This window comes from Rousettus aegyptiacus, unplaced genomic scaffold, assembly GCF_014176215.1.
Source record: "Rousettus aegyptiacus isolate mRouAeg1 unplaced genomic scaffold, mRouAeg1.p scaffold_m13_p_7, whole genome shotgun sequence".
In the NCBI taxonomy this organism is placed as follows: Eukaryota; Metazoa; Chordata; class Mammalia; order Chiroptera; family Pteropodidae; genus Rousettus; species Rousettus aegyptiacus.
Genome location: NW_023416310.1, coordinates 71,279,730 through 71,298,489, shown reverse-complemented (window position 1 = coordinate 71,298,489; position 18,760 = coordinate 71,279,730). Strand labels below are relative to the sequence as shown.

Below are 18,760 nucleotides of genomic sequence, written 5' to 3'. Positions count from 1 at the left end.
TGATTGGGAAGTTTACACAAATCAGCTTCCCTAGCATTTCCCCAAAACGACCAATGATGCTTTTTAAAACTTAATACTGATTTGTTTTATCTTGCAACACGATGGCCTGAAAATACCAAACCTAACACCGACCGCCACTACCGCCACCACCGTTGAGAACAGCTTCAGACCGTTCTCTGGTCTGGTTTCTGCTGTTGTCTTTGTGCTTACAGTAAAATGTACAGCCGACTTTTGGCTTTAGTTCTATCATATTTCTATATATAAGTATTATATTGATCTCATTGGGAATTGAGATTTTCAGCCAAGTCGGGACTCTAAGTTTGAATTGGCAGTGTGATGATTTCATCATTAAGAAGAAGAATTTCTTGCAAAAAGTCCTAGAAATAAGAACCTCCACGGAAGCATAAAAATAAACAGGCTTTCTTGGATAATTGGGTGATTCTAGGTCAGAAGTAGGTCGATAGATAAGATGAGCCTGGAAAATTCTGTCACTCCTAAAAGCAACGAAGCTGCCGAACGCCAGGGAGGGCTTGTCGGAAAGACCCCCACACCACCGTGAAGAGTCTCCCGTGGCCAAAACTGGGAAGATACGGAAATCAACAACAGGAACGACCACTGCAGTGGAAAGAAATACCTCGAATCCAGTGTATTTTTAAAAACGCACCCACTCAACTCGACATCATGGTTCCGTTCAATGATGCCATGACAACCGGGGTTTTGGTAAAGAACGCTTCTCCTGTGACATTGCGGAGAGGCAAAGGCCATGTGAGTGGTCCAGCGCATGATGCCGGGGTACGGTTCTGCCCCACTCTGTGCAAGGGATTCTCCTTGCATCAAACCAAAACCTTTCCTTCCAAAACTCCTGCCCGCCGATGCCCGTCTGCCTCCTGGGTAAACTGTTCCTTGCACATGGAGCTGTCAGATTATTTGAAAATCACAAACTGTCCAGCTAGGCTTTACTCCTGCAGGCCAAATATACACCTTGTTTCTTGTCTGTTCCCCATACCGCAGGATTACAGAGCGCTGCCTACTCAATTATCCTCCTCCAAGGAGCCCCTAGTTCCCCAGAACCCCTCATGGCGAGGCCCCGGGGCTGGGCCTCAGTGTAGCTTGGGTGGCCTGCACACTGGGAGGGGTGGGGTCTCAGGGAGTCACCAGGGAGAACGTGTCAGCCAGGTCAAGGGACATTCAATACGGCGGTGGCCGGCACCTGCTCGCTGGGAGGGGGTGGGCCCAACACAAGAACCACGCCCTTCACCAGCACTTCCGTCTGGTAAGCCACCCCTTCAGACCTCCCCCGAGGCCATACAGCTCAGCCCCTCCCTGTGTGTCGCTGGCACCGTTAGAGCTGCTGCCCCAATGCTGGAGCCAGAGCAAGCGAGTCTGTCACTGAGTAAGTCCGCGTGGGCCTTTTAAGAGGAAGGTCTGCGACTCCCGCAGCCCTCCATGTCACTCAGTCACCACCCCCCAGCCGGTTTTCATGGCCAGACGTTGTGGGGACTTCTCTTCCCAGCAGTAGAACCCTGGGCTGGGGAGCCTGGTGTGGGGCCAGACCCCTCACTCTTTAGGGGACCTCTGCGGCCGAGATGTCCCTCCAGATTCTCGGCTGCCACCTGTGGTGTGGGACCAGCCCGTTCCACATCGCCACTCCTCCTACCAGTCTCGAGGTGGCCTCTTCCATGTGCCCCCAGTTGCAGGACTTCTGTTCAGCTACACTTCCCAGTGAGGGCTGTTCCGTAGTGCAGCTGTGATTTTAATGTGGTCACGAGAGGAGGCAGCACAGCGTCCACCTGCACCGCCGTCCTGACCGGAATCCTCGCCGCAAGCCTCTCCATGGTAACCGCCGGCTCCCCATCCTGCTGTCACGTGACCGCTTGTACGCACCTGGATGTAGCATCTTGGCTGGTCCCTTTTATGTTTCAACTTGATTTCAACCATCACTCTAACAGAGCAGTTTATTTTTTATTTCTGACTCCGGGACGGAATGTACGAATTACCCCTCTCAGCTGTGACACCTGCGTAGTTGAAAGGCACGCCATCTCCATCCCTTTTAAGTTGCTGACAGTGATGTGACGAAGAAAGGCCTGGGAGAATGATGAGTTTCGCAGCTGAGGCCAGCCTGCGAGTGGTGGTCAGTCACGCGAGCCGCACTCTCTGGGCACGGCTGAGCCCCGGGAATCCTCTCGTTATCTTGTCACCCACCCACATTCCTCCATCTCAGCCCTACGAGTGCTTATCCAATGAATTAATAAGCGAATAAACGAGTGAGTGGAAACCACGCTACGGAACGAATATGGCATTTAGACCTATCGACTCGGCAGCCTCCCCCGAGGGAGATGAGATTGGGAGGATGTGGCTTGCTCTGCATGACCAGAGGTGCGTCTGGGGACCCTCTCCGGAGATCGTAGAGCCGTATTTCCCCCATTCCTCCTTTGCGGCAGAGTCCGCAGTCTGGCCTCGAGAGGGTGTTTTATAGCTTCATCTGCGTATTTCCCCTCCGCCTCTCATTTTTCAGCAGTTTCCGTTGAACGTGTTCTTCCCATCTTTTCAGAGAGGAAACCCATCTCTTGTCAGGGACCTACCGCTCCTACACAAATCCCATGAGCCCTGACGGGGAAACCGATCGAAACCAGCAGGGAACTTTTGCTGAAATACGACCAGGCTGTTCGGCGTGGCCACCCTAGCCTTGCTTTCTTCTGAACACCGGAGACAGAAATATGAGCGAGAAGCCGCCGGGAGGCCCAGGTCTCCTCCACGCACCGCTGGGCCCCCACGGCCGGGCTCTGGTCCCCGCAGCTCACGCCGCCTCAGTCGTCAGCTGGCCATTGCCGAGATCCTCCTTCCTTTTCAGAAAAGGCGTGACCCTCACCTTCAAGCAGCCTGTGGCCTCTGACCCAAGCAGCGGCATTTCCGAAAGCACAGCCGAGGTTTGCTGCGAGAGGCGCCGGGGGCCGACGCTTCCCGCATACGTGCTGGCCTTGCACGTCCTGTGCGTCTCCACCGCGCGGGGAGGGGTCCGTTGCAACACGGGGCAGGCCCCGGCTGCAGGGCCCCGGGGTGGCGGGGCCGGGCCGTGCCCGGGAGCTTCCGACGGGCGAGCCGATGCCGCTGGGCCGGGACCAGACTGTGAGGAGCGCTGCTCAGAGTTTCCCCTGCTTACTTGCTCTTTCCTCCCAGCCTCCTCCCCACGCCCTTCCCTCCCTCCCTGGGTTATCACTCTCATTCTCTCTCTCTCTCTCTCTCTCTTTTTTATCATTTATTATTATTTATGCCCATAGCACCTGGTCTTCCTGGGTGGTCTCCCATCCAAGTACTAACCAGGCCCGACCCGGCTTAGCTTCCGAGATCGGACATTGGGCTTGTTCAGGCTGGCGTGGCCGTAGACCATGGACTGTGGCTCCCCTGGGGTGCGAACCCAGGACCTTCTGCGTGTGAAGCAGACGTGGGAACCACTACACTATGGAACCACGTCCAGGTCATTCTATCTAGAGCCCAATTAACTGCTGTCAGGAAGCCCGCTCCCGTCCCCACAAGCCTCTTCTCTACCTTTTCTGCCCGGAGTGTCCACTGCCATTTACCGCCTGTAGAGCTCGACGCTACATCCGGCAGGGACTTCTCCTGAACTGTTCCCTGCGGCTGCAAGGAGAGGTGCGAGCCGTGTTTGCTTCTGGTATTTCGTCCAAGTGCTGGCGCAGCATAATGTGGATGCTGCAGGCTCATCCGCAACCTCTCCAGGTACGTGCTAGGCTGGTGTTGCGGTTCCTCTTCCCTCCAGTCTACGTGAAAAGGCCGAATCCGCCTGAAACAGTGACTCATCAAAAGAAACCCGGGCCGGCCGTGGAGCTCTCCGACGTTTCGGAGATTTGCAACTTGTCAAATGAAATCAATAAAATGACACTGTGAAGGGCCGGCAGGGAAATTCACGGCCTCTCGCGGGACGGGCCGACATGGGGACTCGGGCCCCTGCAGTAGGAAGGTGACTGACGTCTGCACCCGCTGCAAGACCCACCCAGAGACACGAAGTAGCCGCCGACGAGGCTGCAAAACCAGCTCGACTCAGTGCGGAGCGACATCGCGGCGCGTCGTACAGCCAAGCGTCTGAATTCTAACAGCCGGCTGTACTCACCGAGGAGCACGACCGTCGCCCACGAACCGTGCGCCTCGCGTCTTATCACGACCCCGTTTCAGCTGCCACCGCCCTCAAGGGCGATGCGAGTCCTCCTGGTTGGTGGGCAGCCTTGCGGCGACCACTCAGGGCCCACCCCGCCGAGCAAGGTCCCCTCATTCCCGCTCGCATTTCCTCTGCGGGGATGGGGCTGCAGCTGGTGGCCCCCAGCAGCGTCTCGGCTCTGAGAGGGGGCGCCTGGGCCTTTACATCTTAGCCACGGTCGCATACTCCGTTTTCCAGTGTCCTCCAAGTAAACGACTTCGAATACTAGCGATGAAGTAAGTGTCTATCCAAGGCCTGCGGCTTCTCCAGGTGGTCCCACAGAGTCAGGGCACGCGCCCTCCGGATCGCGGTCCCACGGAGCCGGGGCGCGTGCCTTCCGGATCACGGCGTGTGAGCTCCCCACGCAGCGCTCCGGGGCTGCGCACGATGCGTGCCGCGTTAGCAATGGTCCTGGACTGCTACAGGCCACGGCCGTGCGGTCGTGCTGTTACGCGGTTCTTGTGGTTTCAATACGGCTGATTATTCTCGCTGTGTTCAACATTCTAATGCATTGTTAGGATGTCAAATCTTGCACAAAGAAGCTCAATTTTTTTTTAATGGCCCGTATAAGAGAAGAGACTAACACAAAGTTTCGTGTGTCCCTTCCTGAACTCGCTTTCCCCAATCCGCAGTTGTCGGGGGTGGAGGAGAGTGCACTGGGCCGTGGCAGGCCCGGGAGGTACTGAGCATGGGGCGGAGCCAGCAGACGCCGGCTTTTCCGCGGCGCTCCCGAGACGAAGGGGCATGGTGGGGGGGAAGGCGGGCACCAGGAAGCAGGGCTCTGGGAAGCGGAATGGGACCAGGCGTCTGTCTTTAATCGGACGTCTCTTGACGCTTTGTCTGCGCGTCGGGCACGGTGCCTGCACTGGGCGGCGCAGACGTAAATACAGATCTGACTCGGCTCCTGCCTCCGCGCTGTCCCCAGGCTTGGAGGGAAGGCCAGTCTGCACGTCACAAAGCCGCATGCTGGTCCCAGCAACTTCACACCGGCTCGATTTCTCCTGTGTCTTCTAGTGGCAGCTAAAGGGCACGCCCAGCCCGGGGACCCCTCGTCTCTCACGAGCTCAGCTGCACAGATGGATGCAGGTGCTGGGACCACGCCACTTCTTCCAGCCCCAAATCCCAGCTCCGTGCCGAGGCCCGCTGCCCCTGCTCGCGTCCCCGGCGACCCCTGCTTGGCCCTGATGGCTGGCTGTGGTGCGGGCTCCCCTGGGAAGCCTTTGACCCCGACCGATGTGCCCTCCAGGCCACGGAGGCTTTTTCCAAACAGGGCGGAAGGTCAGCGAAACCACATGCCTTGCGCTGCTCCAATCCGGCGCTTTTCAAAGTGCAGGTCACACTGTCCCCGAGGACCAGGAAACCGCGTCAGCGGTCGCAGCCGGCAGTTGTCGACGAATAAAACGATGGCACAGAACAGAAAACATCAAAGAAGAGCACATACCATGCGGACGACGGTGCCGCGGACGCTCGTTCCGGGGCTGTGTGTGTGCGTGTGCGCGTGTGCGCACGCTGTGTGTGTGTGTGTAGTACCTGCGTTATGCACGTGGCGTGTGTGTGCGTGTTGTGTGTATGTAGTATGTGTGTTGTGTTGTGTGTAGCATGCGTGTGTGCTGTGTTTCCTGTGTGCTGGACGTGTTGTGTGTGTTCTGTGTGTGGTGACTGAGAGGCAGCATGCGTCTCAGCACCTTCCAGCGACGTGACCTGGGGGCAGTGAGTTGCTCCCGGACGTCCGCGTTTCCCGGCGAGCAGACCCAGGGATGCCCGTGGCACGGGCCGGCCGGGCGGTGACGGGAGGAGGGGGTGAGTGCGCAGCGCGGGGCGGCGACGGGGAGACGGCGGCTCCCTCCAACACGCCGGGTCGCCGACCGCGTCCCCCCCGGAGAGCCTGGAAGGCCAGATGAAGAAGCCCAGACCTGACGGGACAGGCCACGGCGTCTCGTGCAGCTCTTCGTGTTTTCGGTGACGCTGGGAGAATCGGGAACGCTACCCTGTTCTGTAGGCACAGCCTGAGGTCTAGAAAGTCTTAAGGACTGAGAAACAAATCTTTTGTGCAATGTCATTTATGCCACATCGAGAATTTCCCAAGAGGAGATAAGAATGGAGCTTGCAAACAGAGTGTTCATCTGTAATCCTTACTCCGGAAAGCCTTTCAAAGCCCAAGCGAACACTTAGGAGCTTTTACTAATGTTTTAGAAATGTGGATAACCAAATGTTTTTTCCACTTCTTTTAAAATATGAAATATTTCTCTTTCATTAGAAGGCAATGTTCTGAAACCAGAATAAATCATCGTAGCACAAAAATACCTGTTACGAGAAGAAAAACGATAAAAAAATAAAACCGGAAAAAAAATTAAAACCTTGGTGTGCTCGGAACGATGATTTATGCTACGATTTGTCTTTGGACCCTTTATAGGAAAACCAACTTCTCCATGTTCATGGATGCGTTTGAGAAAGAGGCGCTCGCTAGCCTCTGCTGGCTCGTCGCGGGGCATGGGCCACCCCCCCGCCTCCCTGGCCCCCCACAAGGCATCGGGACAGCGCCCCCCGGCCCCCACAGGGCATCTGGACTGCGCGCACCCCCAGCCCCGCACAGGGCGTCCGGACAGGCTGGCTGCTCACGTGGCCCACAGAGCAGGGTCTCGGCTTGGAGGACGGGTTCTGCCGCGTGCCCGCCACGTGGCTTTGGCCGGCTGAATTCGAGCTTGCTAAGTCGGTTCTTCACGCGCAAGTGACTGCAGACAAAACCAGCCCCGTTTACCCTGCGGGACGCGAGCCACCGGGGGAGGGGCTGGCGCGTCCCTGTTCTCACGGGGACTCCGGGATGGGACGTGTGCCCTCAGGGTCCCCTGACTCATCGAACAGGTCGTTGCGAAGGCTGTTCCGGGGCTGTTCTGAAGGTTGAACACGCCCCCCAACACGCCCCCCGTGCCGGCCTCGCTGCCGGCCTAACAGGTGCGTCTCTGGGGTCACTGTGGCCATATCGCCTCCCGCCCCCACCCCCGCCTGGCCTGCTCGCCCCAGGTGGGTCCCTGTCCCTCACGCAGCGTCCTGATCGGGCCGCCCCCAGCTCTAACTCTGTGACGCTCCCCGGCGCTGAGCTCCGATGCCTCCAAGCCCTTGGCGTTCCGGTGCGGCCGGGCGCCCGGCGGCTGCTCGGAGCGTTCACGGCGGCACCGGCCCCGTGACAGCAGCCTTCGCCATGCACTGTTTCCAAATTTATTGTTGCTTCATTAAATAGACTAATTAACGCAAACGTTAATTGTCCAGGTTTTCGGGCATTTTCATGTTCTGATGAGTAATTACGAATTACTCGTGGACGAGCAAGTCCCTCCTGGTCGTTTCGCATTTTAAATATTTCTGCCAGTTGCTGTAAAGCAGACTGACTGCATTTAATTTATAGAGGAGGATTTATGAACTCTGGGATGACAGCAGACAGCCAATCAATAAGGGATGATAATATCAGCGTGTAATATGAAGGATCGTTAGGTCTCAGGCATGATTTGAGGAGAGAAGTGGGCAGTTAGAAACCTTATCGTTGTAAAGGTCGAGGCCTGGCAGCAGTAAAAACGCCTGAGCAAATGAAATGGCACCTGGAGTCGGGGAGGGCGTGGGGGGGCTTTGGGTTTCGCGGGGAAAACGCCCCCCTGGGCCGGACGCGGCCGGCCCCGGCACACACGCCCGTGGCGGGGGGCTCTGTCTGTTACTAAGCGCTCCAGCAGCGAGACGCGGACGTGGGGGGTGTTTCACGGGCCCGCTGTTCCCGGGGCCGAGGCCAGCCCCCCAGGAAACAGCGGGCACCTGACGCTGCAGGGCAGGGAGCCTCAGAGTGCCGGGCTGGGTCTTAGGCGCTGACGCGGGGCGTGAGGCCACTGGCTCGGTGACGTCCTGCCTGGCCATTTTCCGGGGGAGAGATTCTTTTATAGGTCTAGAAAATTGTTTGCTTCTATAACTAAAAAAGAACCCCACCCCCCCCAAAAAGCACCAAGTGGAAAATTCCATTACCAATCGTCACATCGCATCGCTCGAAACAAAGCGCTAAGTGATCGCTCCCTCTCTCCCTCTGAAGGCATCTGCAGCATCACGTACGGCTCCCAAGATGCGGAGGAGCACAGCGCGATGCCACGGAGAACCAACCCAGGCCACAGGGCCCGTCAGAGCCGCGAGGACAGGTCAAAGGGCGCGGCGCACACTTCCTGTCCGCGGTAACGGTGCCACCACTGCCTTCTGCCGCCTCCGGCGCATTCGGAATTGATGGGGAGGTTAAGTTAAACACTGACAGACTCCTTCTAACAGGCCCCTACTGTGGGGGTCCCCAACCCCCAGGCCGCCGATGGTACCGGTCAGTGTCCTGTGAGGAGCCGGGCCGCACGGCAGGTGAGCGGCGGGCGGGCGGGCGAAGCTCCATCTGCATCTGCAGCCGCCCCCAGCGCCATCGCCACCGCCTCAGCTCCGCCTCGGATCCTCAGGCGCTAGATGCTCACAGGAGCCCAGGGCCCTGGTGCCACGAAGGTTGGGGACAGCCGCCTGAGAGGATCGAATCCTCTATTTTTGTTTCTACCTCGTTCCGATCAAACTTTGCAGATCCCGCTCCCCAGCAGAGTCCGAGTGCCGGCTTACCTCCCTGCAAGGTGTACTCCGTCACTGCCCTGCTGAAGACGCCCAGGCCCGCGCCGTTGTAGGCCGCCACCTGGATCTCGTACTGTGTCCAGATGATCAGCTCCGTCACCAGGCAGTAGTTGACCTCCGGGCTGGTGATGTTTCTCTGCTGGTGCTCTCCGGGCAGGCCGGCCAGGCGGTACCTGCAGCGGACCGTGGAGAAGGCACCTGAGCCGCACGCGGGCTTTCCCTGCGCTTCTGCCACGCGGGCAGAGCAAAGTGGAGGAAAATAATCACATGCGAGGCCAAGAGGTCGCCCCAGAAACGCGGCCTCCGGACGCGACCGCCACGAAAAGCGCCCCCTGCCCCGCCATGACGACGAGCGCTACGCAAAACGGCGCCGAATCCGAACGGCGCCAACGGTCAAGGACACACGCCGGCTCGGGGCGCGAGGCTTGTGCGGGGTGGGCGGGAACGTGGCACAGGCCTGTGTCCCTCGGGGTGCGGCTCTGAGCGGCCCCGAGGCGTGGGGAGCGCCGCCCGTCACCTGCCGCCTCCGTGGACGGAGCCCCCGCCCCGCTTCTAACTGGGAGGCCCAGGTTTGTTCAGGCAGGTCCCACGGCCGGAGCGCGTGGCCGCGGAAGGCGTTCGTGCTCCTGAAGCCCTGGTCCCACGCTGGGCATGAGCCGCCTTCCAGGGGACCTCGGAGAGCGGGTGTGCGCGAGGCTCTACAGTGTGCGAGCGGCGGAAGTTTAAGGTCGTGTTTGTTTTAAAAAGCGACGCAGAGGACTCTGGTCTTAGCAGCTGCATAAATCAGGAAATCGCTGTTTGCACTGAGAAAGGCCTTCGCAGCGTTGTCCTGAGTGGCGAATGTTGTGCCGTGACTTCATCTGCAGACGTTAATCAGCTGCCCCGGGCAGAGCGAGGGGCGGGCGCGGCGGGAGCCATTTCCTCGGTCACCTCGCAGCTTCCAAATCATCTACATTCTAGCCAAGAAGTGGTTCTCGCCTCGGGAAGACATGGCTTCGTAAGATAAGTAGGCGAGAGGACAGACTGAGGGCTCGGAGCCGGAGTGGCAGCCGACGCCCCCGGGCTCCTGGGGGCAGCCGGGGCCTGCGGGCTCGTCCCCGCGCGAGCCGCTGGGGGCGCTGCAGAGTCCCGGTCAGCTACCTGCGCTGTCCTGGAGCCGCCCGCCCTTAGAACAGAGAAGAAGCCCCCAAACTCAGGCCCTCAATGGGAAACAGCTCTAAGAGAAAGCCGGCTGCAAACGTGCTGAGGACGTACGGGGACGGCAGCGAAAGGCGCCTCGTGACGTTGGGCTTTCCTGAGCAGCCTCTCGCCCCTCTCGCAGCTGGCCGCTCGTCCTCGACAAGGCCCGGTCGACAGGAAGGGGCACGGCCGGGGCAGGCAGCGTGCAGGCGCGGCTGGCCCAGCGGGCGGTCCCAGGACATCGGTGTCGTTCCGCGCTCGGTGTGTCGGGCCACGGCTTTGCGTCCTTTCCATCGACCTCCCGGTCCCTCGTGAGTTCGGGTCCCTTCACTGAGCTCCCCGCACGAGCGCGTGAAGGCGGGTCTCGCGGCGGGAGTTGAGTTCCTTTATGGGGCCCGGGGACCTTTCAGGAGGGGCCGGCGGGAGGAGGTGCTGGCGGGGGGCGAGCCAGGAGCCAGACCTTTCTCCCGAAGCTCCCCACGTACAACTCGTGGGCTTTTGGCATAAATGGGGCAGAGACGAGGAGCCGCTTGGAAGACGGGAGGCACCGGCTCCGCAGCCGCGGGGACCCCAGGAGGGCAGGGCCTGGGGTCCCCGGCACCCGGCGCGGCACCCGCTGCGCACGGCGCTCAGAGAGCCGCCTTGCGGGGACCCGTCGCAGGGCACGTGCTCGGGGCAGCGAGGGCCTCGGCGTGGGCGGCGCCGGCTGGCGGGAGGACGCACGAGCTGGGCGGCCAGCACATGCGTCCCTTCTCCCGCTCCACCCCCTCGGTGCTGCGTCCGGCTACGAGAGGGCGAGCCGCAGGACACCGTGGGCCACTCTCTTCTGCAGGTGGGTTGTGCGATGACTTGGCCGTGCAAAATCCACCGCGGGATCGGTGTCTGGGAAATGGGCGGCCCTCCGCGCGGCAGCAGGCTGGCCACCCCCACCTGCGGCTCAGGATGCTCCTGGAGCCGTCGAGTTTGTCTGGAAAGGTCACGACTGTTAACGGAAGTGCAGGGCACTGCGCGCCGACTGGAGGGCTGCGTTGCCCGGGAGACGGCCTCAGACAGAACGAGGTGCTCTTTCATGCGGAAATGACAGGAAGGTGTTTACAGAGGACAAAACCCTCATGCTCCTGGCAAGGAACGCCCTGCCCATCACCATCGAGGGTTCGTTACGGAGCAGCGGGCACCCTACCGGCCTCTTCCGGCCCGAGCCTGGGTGGCTGCTTCGTCCCCCTCCTCCGTGGGCCCAGCCTGGAGCCCGGCCGGGTACGCGCCTGCACACGGAGCCGGCTGCAGACGAGGAAATGCAGACACGTGTCGGGGCAGACGCATCTGGGCACTGTCACCACTGCCCGGAAGCTCTGACGTTCGCAGGCCCGGGGTCCTGCACCTCCTTTCAGGGCTTTCTTGGTTCCAGCCCCTGCGGACGCAGACGCCCTCGGTCCCAGCACTCGACTCTGCTGCTCCTGTCCCGGAAAATCCGTGACCCCCGGAGCAGGAGCGTGCAGTCCCGGGCGGGCCTCGCCGTGGTGGGGCCTGGGACTGAGCTGCGGCCCGAGCCGGCTCTGAGGGTGACTCTAAGCCCTTGCGTGGCCGCGGGCGCTTAAGGCAGGTCCCCTCTGCGGGCTCAGAAGGGACAGGCGGCCGAGGTCACGAGCGCGTGCGGGCTGGGCCGGGAGGGCCGGGCCAGTTCCTTAGCCGATGAGCACGGGACGAGAGCGACGGCTGACCAGGGAGCACACGGCGGAGCCATGGCCTCCGGGCGGCGGGCTGCACCAGGCTGCTTTCCCGAGGGGGCTGGGAACTGACTCTCCTGCCCGCGTGAGCGGGAGTGACACCGCAGTGTCCACTGCCGTCGGGGGACAGGCTGCAGCCTCCTCACCCGTCTTCGCAAGGGGAAGGGCGGTTGGGGCGCAGAGGCCCGGGGCCCCTCCAGGCACCCCGAGGGACGGCTGCATTGAAGCCACCTCGGGCAGATGGCGGTCTGGTGTACGCAGAGGGGTCGTTCACACGCCGGAGGAAGGACTCGACGAGGGCGTGACTTGGTCGCAGGCGGATGTCGGCGGCATGCCCGTGAACCCGTACTAAGGTCGGCGACGATCGCGAGGGCACAGGCCGGGATCGGGCCGTGCGCCATGCGCGAGGGCGACGGGGTTAAAGCAGCTGCACGTCCGCGACCTCGCACGTCTGCCCGCGAGACCGCGAGGCCCACGCGAGGCCTCCGTTTACCCAGGGTCATCGGGCACGGGCGAGGCATTCAGGGGCCACCGTAGTGGACGCCCACGCCTCTTGCCCCATGAGGCTGGCGAGGGAGTCAGAGTCCCAGCCACACAAACGCCGGCGGCCACGCGACCGCCTGGGGGAGAGACAGTCACGCGCCTCTAACGCCGCTTCGCTTTTAATCCTCGCTTGCGTCAACGAACCACCGCAATTACCACACGCGGTGCAATTTTAAAATTAGCAGTGGTTTTGGCAAAGGAGATTTCTTCCCTCAAACGCGGCCGCGTCTGACACGGTCCTCCGGGTTCTCAACGGCCCAACGGACCCCGCGAGGCGGAGGCAGCAAACGGGGCACTCCCGGGCCGCGTCCGGCCCACTGATGTGTGAACCTGGCCTTCCCCGTTTTTCCAAGTCTACGGATTTCCTGGCCAACATTTAAAAACTGGGAGATTGCACATAAAAGGCTAGACTCTAAAATTTCTTAGAAATGCTAGAAGACCTGGTAGCCTGTGGCATGGTAGGAACAAGCTAATAATTAAATCCACTGCATTATTATTCATCAAGAAGCACTGTGTTTAGTAACGCACGCCCCGGGCGACCGGGCGAAACCGCGGATGGAACGGGAGGGTCGCCGCGCGCAGAGCATCTCGCTCCGGCCCGGGGCGCTGCCTCCGCTCCTCTGCCCAGATGCGGCCGCTGACACGGGGCCTCGTGTGTGCGTCACGGCTGCGCGTGCAGGCGCCCGGGGCCAGGCGGCCGCGCCTGCGCCTCCGCGGGGGGCCTCGGCACCCGCCCCGGCCCCAGCACCCCCCCCCCGCCCTGCCCTGGCCTCCCCGCCCTGCCCCGGCGCCCCCCACGTGGGCCCCGGCTCCGCCATGCCCACCCCGGCCTCCCCGCCCCCGCCACGGTGCCCTCCACCCCCGCGTCTCACAGCTGGAGGAGTCTCCTGACTACTGTCGGGCTCCTGTGAGCACCTGAGTCTGCGACTCTGTATAACGACCGACGTCACGACCGCCTGCAGCCGGCCCGTGGGGGCCACTTGCCTGAGGACGTAGCCGCGCAGCGCCCCGTTGTGCTCCGTCTCTGGGGGCGGCTGCCACTGGACCATGATGGACTGGTTGGTGCGCCCGCTGGCCACTATGTTCTTCGGGGGCGCGCTGGGCGGCTCTTCGGGCAGCATCAACCTGAGAACGGAGGCGGGAAGGGAGGGAGGTGAGCGCCCCGCGAAGGAGCGCCTCTGCGTTCCGTCTCGCGGGGCCACGAGCCCAGCCACTCGCTAAAACCGAGCGGCGGACAGAGCGAAACACACCGCTGACCAGACTGAAGGGACCTGCGTGAGACAGTGACAGCGCTCGACGCCGCGGAAGGTCAGCTAAGCGGGCGACAGGGAGACCGAGGCAGCGCCGTCCCCTGCCTGCACGGCCCCGGCCCTCCGTCGGCGCGGGCGGCAAGCCTCGCGGGCCCCCGGCTGGAGACGCCTCCAACTGCTCCCCTCGGCGCCGCGAGTATTTCCCACGCCAGCCCCCGCGGGTGAAGGCGGTCGCTTAGAGCTCCCCCGGCACGCGCCGTGACCAGCGCGAGCTCGGGCTGGGGGGCAGGGCACGTCCAGACCGGACGACGCTTCCCGCGCCACCTCCGCACGCGCGTCCGCAATGGCCGCCCGCGTGACGGGCGAGCGCCGAGCCCGCTGGGGCGCGTGACGCCGTCGCGGAGACAGTGCCGTGCCCCCCGCGCCCCTCACGGCCCCTGCCCGGGGCTCGCCTGTGCGGGTGGCGGCCCCGCTCCCTCCGGCCGGCAGGGGGTGGGCGGAGGGCTTCGGACCCGCAGAGCTCCGCAGTGCCGCGGTCAGGCGCGACTCAGGCCAACAGGGGCCGAGCGCCACGGAAGCGCACGCGGCTGCCCCGGAGCAGCGGGGACGCCCGGCTGGCCCGGGTGTGTCTCCTCGGCACAGCACCCCCCGCCGCGTCTGTGCGCTGCCGCCGAGGGCCGGAGGCCGCGGCCCCGGTCGGCTTCCGCCCGCGGACGCCAGGCTGCTGCGTGCCCCCCGCCCCCACGCCGCGGCGGGCGCCCACTCACCTGCTCGTCTCCGCGCTGTACTGGCCCTTGCCCACCTGGTTCACGGCACACACCCTGAACTGGTAGGTGCGGGCTGGAGTCAGGCCGCGCACGGTGACGCCTGTCATCTCGGGGCCAACGCTGGGCAGATGCACCTTCCACGGCGAGTCTGAAAGGAGGAGCAGGCAAGTCGGGCCGTGCGCGCACGTGCCGGGGCGGCGACAAGCGGGCCCGCTCACCGCGAGGGCCCCGGGGCCTGAGCGCGTGCCCCGCCAGCGGGCATCGGGGCCGAGGTCACCGCCACCCACGCGGCCAGGGGCCGGCGAGCCTGGTGAGGCGCCCGGAGTCCCGCCCCCCGCCCTGCGCCTCCCGTCACCCCGCACGGCCCCCGGCAAGGGGTTCGCTCTGCCTGCACGTGGCGCTTTGAACGGAACCAAAACGTCCCTCTCTCCTGCGTTCCCCAAGCAACAAGAACGGCTCCCTGTGAGCCCACGTGGGGAGGCAGACTGCAGATCTGTCTCCCAGAAAAGGGGGCTGCACGTGCCTGAGTGATAAATAAAAACCACGTTCGTTAACACTTTAATACAGGAGGAACCGAGCAGCATGGTAGAGACAGAGGGGATGTGCCTCCCGCAGCCCCTCTACGTGCGCACCCCGCCACACCCCAAGCGGCTCCGGCTGGCGAAAGACGCAACGGGATCCACGATCCACGGGGAGTCCGGAGCGTCTTCCCGCCAGGCCCCCGGCAGGTGTGCGCGAGCGACCGCCAGGCACACGGGTCCCTGCCCGCGAGGCTCCGGCACCTTCGCGTGATGGTTTCTGCAGTGTTAGCTTGAGCACACCTTCCGGCCCGGCCGTCGCAGCATGGTGCCCTGGAGGCACGGCCCGGGCTGTGTGCCCTCCGCCGGTGCCCATGCAGAGCGGCCCTGACGCCCGACCAGCATTTCAAGGTATCGGGGAAGTCAAATGTGGCGGAATGGCTCCTGTGGGGATCAGCCTTCCTGTCTCGTTCCTTGGAAGAGGTGGAAAGAATCCCTTTCACCCGCACTGGGGACGCTGGGCAGGGGTGACACACGGTTTCCAGGAGCTGGGCGATGCCCGGATGGCAGACAGTGCCAGGTGCACGCACCTCCCCCCCCTCCCCCGTCATGGCCACTGCTGTGGACGCCTGGAGCCCGAACTGTGCCGACTCACAGGACGCGCCTGGGAGGTCACCACAAACACACTGCGGTCCCTCTCGGGTCACCGAGAAGCAGCCGCACTCTGCTCCGGAGTGAATCGAGCTGTCCGAGGCGAGTGCCGCGGCCCTGTCGCAGATGCCCGGCACCCAGCCGGAGCTTGTCGGCGGCGTCCTCGACGCGGGGTGCCATGCTCTGCAGCGACACCGCCAGCTGGACCGCAAACGCTGAACCTTTGTAATTATTTCAAATAAAGCTGCTTCCAAAAATGGCTTTCTGGGCACGCGGTCCTCACGGCCAGCTGGGCATTTCAGTGTGCTTGGCGCTGGGTTTCCAGTGACGAGGGTGATCTACCGCTGAGCACGCGCCCTCCCTGTGCGCCCCGACTCACCGCGGAGAAGCCCACGCCGGCATCTCTCTCCACCTCGGGAGAGCGAGGCCTCCCAGCAGCACCAAACAGCTCGCGGCGAGCTAAGCCGGCAACCTGACTGGAGAGAGGCGGCTGTCTGCGGGGCGGGCGGGGACGAGGGGCAGACGGGCGCGTCTGGTGGGGGCGAGCCTCGCCCTGTGCGTCCAGCTTCAGGGGGAACACAGGTCTCGTTCTGAGGGCAGCGGACACGCAGCGGAAGTGCAGGCCAGCGTGGGCCGTGGGCGTCTCCGCTGACGGCTGTTCGATTTTGTTTGAGCTTCTCCGTCAAGGTGGGGGCCACATCAAAGCCACCGCGAGAGCCACTGTGCTCCCGTGAGAAAAGCAGGGAACAGCAGGTGTCGGCGAGGACGCAGAGAAGTCGGACCCCGCGGGCACCGTTGGCGGGCGTGAGCAACGGTGCAGCCACGTGGAGAACGGCGCGACGGTCCCCAAAGCCGAGAAATGGAGCTGCCACGTGATCCGGAGTCCTCTTCAGAATGCATACCCGAGGAACCGATATCGGGGTCTCACAGAGCTGTCTGCACCCCCGTTCTCAGCAGCATCACTCACAGCAGCCAGAAAGTGGAAGCAGCCCGAATTATTTTGACTACCCCAGTAAGATCTTTTTTTTAAAAAAAGGAAGAAAGTGATACATTTTTATTGTTTGGAGAGGACGGGATTGTCTGCCTTGAACGCTGAGATCAGCTGGAAGGTCGTTAGAGTATCTACGAGGGGCGATGAAAAGCTTCCAGAAAACGAACATCTAAACGGCGACACTTCCTTCCCCACATCGCAACGACAACAGCTCGTGAGGAGACGGCGTGGGAGAAAATCCTCTTTCCAGCAGGAATAAGGGAAAAAAAAAAAAGGCGTGGAGACTCTGGGTAGGAACCTGAAACCTCCGCTGAGCAACACGAAGAAATGGCGCCAGACACGGAGATGCGCGTCGCGTTCTGGATGGAAAATTGCCGCGGAGTCGGTTCTCATGAAGCTGACGGCAGGTGTGGCGCGATCTAAGCCAATCCGACTGTGTTCGAAACCTGCCAAAATAATTCTGCCTCTTTTCCGGACGAGCAAACAGGTGACAGTTAATAAAACACGGAACGGAGAGAGGACGGGCCTTACTCGTTACTAAAACACCTTCTAGAACCGGAGCAATTAAAACACTCTGAAACTGGTAGGAGAACAAGACGGCTCCAGGGACCAGATAAACACCACGCGGACTTTTACGTAAACAGGCCCTCTAAATGCATAAAAGAGGAAAGATCCAAAAGTCAGTGGATGAGTTAACAAATCTTGTTGTCAAAATGGGGGTCGTTTGGAAAAAAGAAAAAGTCACATGCCAAAATAGTTAATACATCTAAGTCCCAGACGAAGCAAACAGTTAAACGTATTAAAAGTCAAGGCTTTGAAAACAAGATGGAAACTTATAGGACTACGCCTTTCACGCTTGACGGTGTTGAACATCCAAATACAAAAGTAATAACAGAAATCGTGAAGGGAAATATCGATATGTTTAATCACATAAAAGTCAAACACTTCAGTATGCCTACGAGTAACACACGGAAATTAAAGGTAAAGACAAATTGAAACAACACTTGTCACGAAAGACAGAAGAAACCCTAAGGCCGTGACAGAAATGCAGGGGGACGGAGACGGGTCGCAGCAGGGGAGGTGAGGGCCGAGCACCGTGGGCACGCGCGTGTGTCACAGACGCGCGTGTGCCTCGGACCGCGGACCACTGGGCACTGGGTGGCCGGAGACAGCGCCCGCAGAGGCGGCGGCGGGGGCAGGAGAGGCCGCGGGGACGGGGGTGGAATCCCCGGACGCACAGAGCCGGGAACGAGCGATGCCTCGCGGAGACACACGAGGAGCGCGGCGGGGATGCACAGGGCCGGCGCGGGCCGGGGAGAGCCGGAGCAGAGCCTCTGCCCGCGGGAGTGGACGCGCCAGCGACGGCCGCGGACTTCCGTCGGGCGGAGGGGCCGCTGAGGGGGCACCACTCCCCGCTGTCCCGGAGCAGGGCCTCGCACGGACAGAGTCGCACTGGGACGGGACGGGACGCGGGCCCGAGACGTGAGCCCCGAGACGCGGGCCCGAGACGCGGGCCCCGAGACGCGAGCCCCGAGACGTGGGCCCCGAGACGTGAGCCCCGAGACGTGGGCCGCCGTGTGAGCCCGGCTGCCCGGGGTCCGGCTTGGCACTGCCCGAGGGAGCCCCGGTGGGGTCCGGAGCATCGGGAGGTGGGACGCGGGTACGCCGGGCTGGCGTGCCCAGGAGCCTCTCCGAGGAGGGCTGGGTGGCCATGAAGGACACCAGCCCTGGGGGCGCGGCGGGCGAGGGCATGGGCTCCGGGGTGGAGGGCTGGCCCGCAGGGAGCCGCGGGAAACCGTGGGGCCGGCGCATGCCGGGCACAGAGCCGCGCGGCCCGGGGCCCGGCGCGGCCGCACGAGGCTGAGGACGTGGGTTTGTTCCAGGCCTGCGGAGTTTGCGGTGGCTGGGGACGGTCCAACCATGTTCTAAGAAGATCGGAGTTTTCGCTGTGTAGAAACGGCTTGCAAGAGAACCAAACAGGCTGCTGCAATGTGCTCGTGGGAGGTGATGGGGGCCAGGGGCGGGGGGGTGGGGGGGGGGCTGAGGGCGGGGGTGTGGGGGGGGCTGGGGGTGGGGGGGGCCGACTGCAGCGACGTCCTAGGACACAGGCCGACGGGGCCGCGGACGCACTGGGCGTGCGCGTGGGGTTGCGGAGCGCGAGAAAGGAGGCGGGCTGTCCCGGGCTTCGGGCCCGGGTGGCACGGCGTCACCCAGGGTGCCGACGGGCAGCCGGCGAGGTGAGGGCGCAGCGTGTGAGGAAGGCTGGCCAGCGCCGCCGGAGGGGCAGGCAGGACGGCGGGG

At 62.5% G+C, this 18,760-nt stretch overlaps 1 protein-coding gene across 1 annotated transcript in view; it reads right to left on the bottom strand.

Annotated features, from left to right (window-relative positions):
- Positions 1-18,760, bottom strand: part of SDK1 (sidekick cell adhesion molecule 1) — a 308,508-nt gene that overhangs the window by 80,070 nt on the left and 209,678 nt on the right. Inside the window, exons 15-17 of the mRNA XM_036225179.1 lie at positions 14,300-14,447; positions 13,267-13,407; positions 8,828-9,009 (exon numbers count right to left, since the gene is read on the bottom strand). Coding sequence (XP_036081072.1) covers positions 8,828-9,009; positions 13,267-13,407; positions 14,300-14,447 — 471 coding nt within the window. The remainder of the gene's footprint in view (positions 1-8,827; positions 9,010-13,266; positions 13,408-14,299; positions 14,448-18,760) is intronic.